The 6,000-nt window shown below is 38.8% G+C and overlaps 2 protein-coding genes across 3 annotated transcripts in view; one reads left to right on the top strand and one right to left on the bottom strand.

The window, feature by feature from the left end:
* The window catches only part of nbeab (neurobeachin b), a 408,640-nt gene that overhangs the window by 287,489 nt on the left and 115,151 nt on the right, over positions 1–6,000 (top strand). Inside the window, exon 39 of the mRNA XM_060888097.1 lies at positions 183–319. Within this exon, the coding sequence (XP_060744080.1) occupies positions 183–319 (137 nt within the window). The remainder of the gene's footprint in view (positions 1–182; positions 320–6,000) is intronic.
* Positions 1,278–3,740, bottom strand: mab21l1 (mab-21-like 1). 2 transcript variants are annotated; one of them, XM_060888110.1, is made up of 2 exons: positions 3,509–3,740; positions 1,278–3,305 (listed from the first exon to the last, which is right to left on the bottom strand). In XM_060888110.1, exon 2 carries the CDS (start codon positions 3,202–3,204, stop codon positions 2,125–2,127), a length of 1,080 nt encoding a protein of 359 aa, XP_060744093.1. In that variant the 5' UTR covers positions 3,205–3,305; positions 3,509–3,740; the 3' UTR covers positions 1,278–2,124. The 2 variants fall into 2 exon arrangements, with proteins under 2 accessions (XP_060744093.1, XP_060744094.1); XM_060888111.1 differs by having other exon boundaries at positions 1,278–3,287.

Genomic DNA, 6,000 nt, shown 5'->3' with positions numbered 1-6,000 from the left:
TCAACTAGTGTACTTACATTTAGGCACAAAGAATAGATCTTTATTAATTCATTCATGGACTCGAGTACATTTTCAGGACCGGTTTATATTTGATGGCTTTTACAACATTTAGCAATGCGAAATTTAGGAGTAATAATATTGTTAAAGTGAAAATAGCCCAAACGTTGTTGTGTGTTTTGCAGGCCCTGTGCTCATGAGCACCCCCGCCCAACTGGTAGCCCCCGTACTGGTGGCCCGCGGGACGCTTTCCATCACTACAAGCGAAATCTATTTCGAGGTGGATGAAGAGGACCCGGCATTCAAACGCACCGATCCCAGAGTAGGTTGGATTGCATTGTGCTTTAGTATTTACCTGCTTGCGTCGTTATTTATGTCAAATTACACCCACGGTTTTGCGTAAATGCGCCAATACGCACCATGCAGTCTACTATTTCACGCAAAATAACAGATCATATTTGCGAGAGTGTGTGTGTATTTTTAACAACATATCCTAACAACACAAAAAAAAAGAACATTTGAATCACGATTATCTATCTATACTACAGACCTGATCTTCTATACATGCGAGGTACAAAAAAATGCAACTAATGATATCGTTTGTTATGGTATTTATCCAATCTACAGAAGAATGGCCCAAAGCCTCAGGGGATGTGCCTAATCCTTAAAATTCAGCCTGTTCAAATATTTTAGACTAGTAAAAAAAATCGGATTAAGGGTGTTAGCTTTAATAAGTCAGTAATTGCGAGAATTAAAAAAAAAAAAAAACTCATAATGATTATACTAATACTACGAAGGAATGCTACTATGACTAGTACTAATAATTATTATTCTTTTTACAGTACAATAATATGCTACAAATACCAGTACTTTATCAGTGTATTATACACCACGATGTAGTCTATTTAGCATCAGGTTTGACTAAATTTGAATACTCTCCAATTCTGATTTGTAATTTCATTTATGAATAGATCTTAAAATGAAAAATATTTCCCAAAGAACTCTGTGTGTTTTAGCCACCGGTGTTATTCAACATCTACTATAAAATACAATGTAATGATAGTAATAATAATAATAATAATAATAATAATAATAATAATAATAATAATAACTGTTGATACTCTTCCCGAAAAATCCATGTCTGAATCATTACTGGCACACGAATATCCTGTCTTTGTTTTTATTTCTTATTTTTTTTATTATCTCTTTAAATAAATTCAGAGACAGAAATGTTTTAAAAAAAAAAAAAAAAAAATCAAATCACAATGTTTATATTCCAGTGTATTTCAAGTGCATTGTTTTTCAGGTATATTTTTTCCCATATATATATATAATTCAATATTCTCATTTTCAGCTTTTTATCTTGTAAGCAAGGTACAACCAAAAAAAGGTGGAATATTCTTTAAATAAGAATTCAAGTATTCTTATGGAATGTCTAAAAAACGTAACAAATAGAACCACCGACTGTAAACTCTAAAAAATAGGAACTTGCCATGAACAATAGTCAAACTATTACTGTGGGTCTAAATGGGTATTTTTTTTATCTTTTCTATCAGAAATAATTCACGCGAACGTAATAAAACAAACAGGTGGAGTTAAACCTCTATTTTACATGTCACAGAACAACATTCACAATTTTCTTAGACCACAAATTTACACTACAAATGTGTGTATTTACAATATAAAAATGTACAGGGTTTGTTTTGTCTAATTAGTCACGAAGGAAAAAAAAGACATAAACCTTTGTGGGGCTTTTAAAAGGTTTTGTTGGACTGAAGGCTCAATAAGAAAAAAAATATATAACGCTGATAAATAACCAAATAAACATTTTGATTGTTACATTTTTTGCTTGCGTATAAGAGCAACACAAAACACAAAATAGAATAGTAATTTCTTGACATGAGCTATAAAAACTATTTTAGACTGTGATATCTAAAATAATTTTTATACAGACACGTTTTAAGTAGAAGGGGTAAGGTTTAAAGATCAGTGAGCGTTATTGTTTCTTTATATGTCCAGGCTGCTCGCCTGTAACAGGCTTCCAAACTTCAGTACCAGACTTTACGCCTATGATTTTTCACTGCGCACAGTACATGTGGATAGAATTTCTTGAGTCTCTGCTTTACCTCAAAGCTTCTCCAGACTTTTCGGGTTGGTCAGAATCTCCCTTGCAAGCCTCCAAGTCTGCTTGGCGGCGTTTTCGAGCGCCGAGTGCGGTTTGCCCTGGAACAAGTCGAGGTTCGGCAAGAAGTAATGCGGGCACCGGCGGCACTGCAGACACGATATGAGCTGCAGTAGAATGCCGTTCAGTCGGTCTCCCAGACAGTTTTCGTCCCAGTCCGATTCCCGTGGATGTTTCTCGCACTCGTAGGAAACCAAGGTCTTCATGTGATAATTGTTGAGCGGCTGCCCGGGGAGTTCGAGGTGGCGGTCGCGCAGAGTTTTCAGCAGCGAGAGACACTTCTTTCTGCATCCGCCGAGCAGCAGCCTGTTCTCGGCCTCGGCGAACTGCAGCACCCAGGCGTCACTTTCGGCCGAGCTCTGCTTTCCGTTCAGCGAGTAGCACTCCTTGGAGAGCAGGTTAAAACCCTCAGCCTTGACCTCGGCCACACGGTTTGGACCGGGCCAAGGGATATGTGGCAGGGGCCAGTGCGCGGCGCTGCGCGGCCAGATGCCTGTGCACTTGAACGCCGGTGTGATCTGGACAACGTAGCGGTCGCGGATGCGCAGCTTCACTTCGCTTGTATCGGCCACCATCTTGACCGAGTCGCGGTAGCTGCACTTGTCCACGGCCTGCGCCACAAGCGTCTGGAAACGCGAGCGGATCTTGCGCGCCGACAGGTATCCAGAGGCCGTGATGAACTCCACCCAGAGAGACATGCTGCGCTTGCGGCCGTCGCTCAGCTTCAGCACGGCGCAGCCGGGCAAGGAGCCGTCGTCCACAAAATTGAAGACTCCCATCTGGTTGAGATAGAGCACCACCTCGAACTCAGTGGGCGAGACCACCTCGAGGCCCTCGAACCGGTTGTCCAGCTCATTGAGTGAGCTGATGAAGCGCGGCTCCTGCACCTCGACCTCCTTGAGCACATCTGAGACCACCTTGCACACCTCGCGAATGGTCTTAGCGATGGCCGCCTTGCGCGCTTGGCACTTCTCGTTGTAGTACTTGTTTAGGTGGTACACGAGCTTGGCCTGCGCGGCAATCATGTTGGGGCAGAGGTCCGGGTTATACACCGGAGGCTCGCAGTAACCCGACGGATCCAACGCGGCTGTTTGCACGGGAGCCAATGCTAGAGAAGAATAGGGACCTATTAAGAGCAGAAAAAAGTTTCCTAATACAAAAAAACAAGCCTGCTATTTGTGCTCAAGGCACACGCGCGCTCTGATGCTTAAATCATCCGCTTTCGTTTTCTTCCTCAACAATAAATAAAAGGAATGTAAAAAAAAAATATATATGTCCTCGGTGGTCGCAGTGATTAAAAGTCCATCGGTGCCGCATGCAAATACACACCGTCTCCGCGCACAGCAGTTAGGCTACAAACACATCTTGTCGGATTTCCCCGTCCTCACGCGCACAGTTTTACGCCCGCAGTTGTTTCGAAAAGTGCTGCGTGCTCGTTTTTGCGTTACGGAATACAGTGCGTGTGTGTATAAATGTGTTTGTGAGTGTATACATATATATGTGTGTGCTTGTGTATAAGTGTGTAAGTATGTGTATATCCTCGCCTAACCGGTGTCGTCGGTGTGATTCAGGTCTCCGCACACACCGCGCTCCAGTGAAATTATAAAGGGAGGGGTTTTTAAGGGCGTCCAATGACGGAGCGATTCGTCACCGCTTTCAGGGTTTATGGACAGCGGATTAAACGTTGAGCTTTTATATATGAGCCTAAATTTAAACGGAGCCGCGACCGTAGGACAGGAAACACCTTTAGGAAACACTATGGGCTGAGAGAAAAAAAAAAAACAGCAGGTTTTTTATTTTTATGTTATTTTATTTAGATGATGATGATGATAATAATAATAATAATAATAATAATAAGAATAATTATTATTATTATTATTTTCATGACTATTGATTATTATTATTATTATTATTATTATTATTATTATTATTATTATTATTATTATTATTATTATTCATGCATTTATCTGATTTATCAATTTAAATACTTCTATTTTTTCCCTTCCCCCTGATGTGTATTATTTCGATGGCTGACTTTAACTCCGATGTTTAATTTTATTTCATTTATTCCACTTCATTTTTAGCTTTATTGCGTTGTTACTTTGTTGTATTTCTAACTGCGTACAAAACGTCTTGCTCGTATTTCCAATAGAGATTACAGATTTAGAGAGGTTTATTTATTTTTTATTTTTTTTTTGTTAGTTTTTTTTTTTTTTTTTGGTAATTTGCTGCTCTTCTGTATTTGCTGCCCACAGTATTTTACGTTAATACGCACTGTGCGGCAATTTGAAGCTGTAAATACTGGCATTTATGGTTCCTTTTGAAATAAGCTCTCAAATAGTCTGTAAATTTTAGATGTCTTACTAACAACCTGAAGCTCGGATATTACACAGGTGCAGAGAATAATGAGCCGCATCATCTGATCATTGGAAAAGACGCACTTTGGGTATTATTAACCCCCTCCATTATAGCATGTCCATTTAGACATTGTTTTTTTTTTTTTTTTTTGGATTTGCTTTAATGTCCGTGTGATATTATGAAACGAAGAGGACAGTTCCATTAAAAAATCTCTCAAAAAAGATATTAAACGGTATTTAAAAGCTCGCAGCCATAAAAAGCTAAACGCGCAAGGAGTAATTGTGTTATTTATTATTCTTTACTACAGACTGTACGTGTGTGTGTGTGTGTGTGTGTGTGTGTGTGTGTGTGTGTGTGTGTGTGTGTGTGTGTGTGTGTTGTCGTCTGACGTGTTGATTTTGAATTCATTCATTACAATCTGTATTTTTTTATCCTTATTTCCACACAGATTGTCTTTTATTTTATTTTATTTTACTATTATTTGTTAGTTAATTCTGTTGTAGTTTTATTGAGTGCCGACTTTAAGACTGGTTTTCTCCCGTAAATTATGTCGGCGACAAAAAAAGAAAAAAAAAGAAAAGTGTATTATTTCGATACTTTTTTATTTTATTATTTTCAGACGTATTTCTTTTTCCGTGTAAATGTACTATTATGTATTGTGTATTATTTATTCTATAAATACTACATCTACACCTAGTGGCTACTTCATTTGATTTCTTTGTGTTGTTTACTATTTTATTAGATTTTTCTTTTCTGTATCATGTTCTGCATCGTTACTACTAAACCGAGTTTGCTTGATTTCGGCTTTAACTAAATTAGTTTCGGATATTTCAAGGTCACTCAGTGGGTTAATTCAGACTATAAGCAAAACACACACTCCGTCATCCTGAAAAGACTGAATGATTTCAACTGAGCTGCCTTCTGATGCTGCAGCTGTGTTCAGCCTTGTCTGTGTCTCCCTGTGTGTGTGTGTGTGTGTGTGTGTGTGTGTGTGTGTGTGTGTGTGTGTGTGTGTGTGTGTGTGTGTGTTGGTGAGGCTGCAAAGCCGTAAACAGGCCTTTAAGAAGAGCTGAAGCAAAACCAGCTCATGGTTGGATGGAAACATTCAGAGTGTCCCTCCTCCTCCATCATGCACACGCGCACACACACACACACACACACACACACACACACACACACACACACACACACACACACACACACACACACACAGACTGTCGGTGAAGAAAGATAAAGGTACTAGGATACAGTCATCTGTTTACAAAGCCCAATTATTATACTAATTAACAATTCATTGAATAATGATAGAATATGAATAAAAAACAGCTCTCAGTCAAATCAGTAACATTTACAATCCCAGTTTAATGCTTTTTAACCTGAACATTTATTTTTCAGTTTTTATTATTAGTTCTACATCCGTATAATTTTTTTTTTTTGATTGCTCCTACAACTGAGAATAAATA

The sequence above is a fragment of the Tachysurus vachellii genome, chromosome 15 (genome assembly GCF_030014155.1).
Source record: "Tachysurus vachellii isolate PV-2020 chromosome 15, HZAU_Pvac_v1, whole genome shotgun sequence".
In the NCBI taxonomy this organism is placed as follows: Eukaryota; Metazoa; Chordata; class Actinopteri; order Siluriformes; family Bagridae; genus Tachysurus; species Tachysurus vachellii.
Note: the sequence above shows the minus strand (reverse complement) of the source record. Positions and strands in the feature narration are given on the sequence as shown.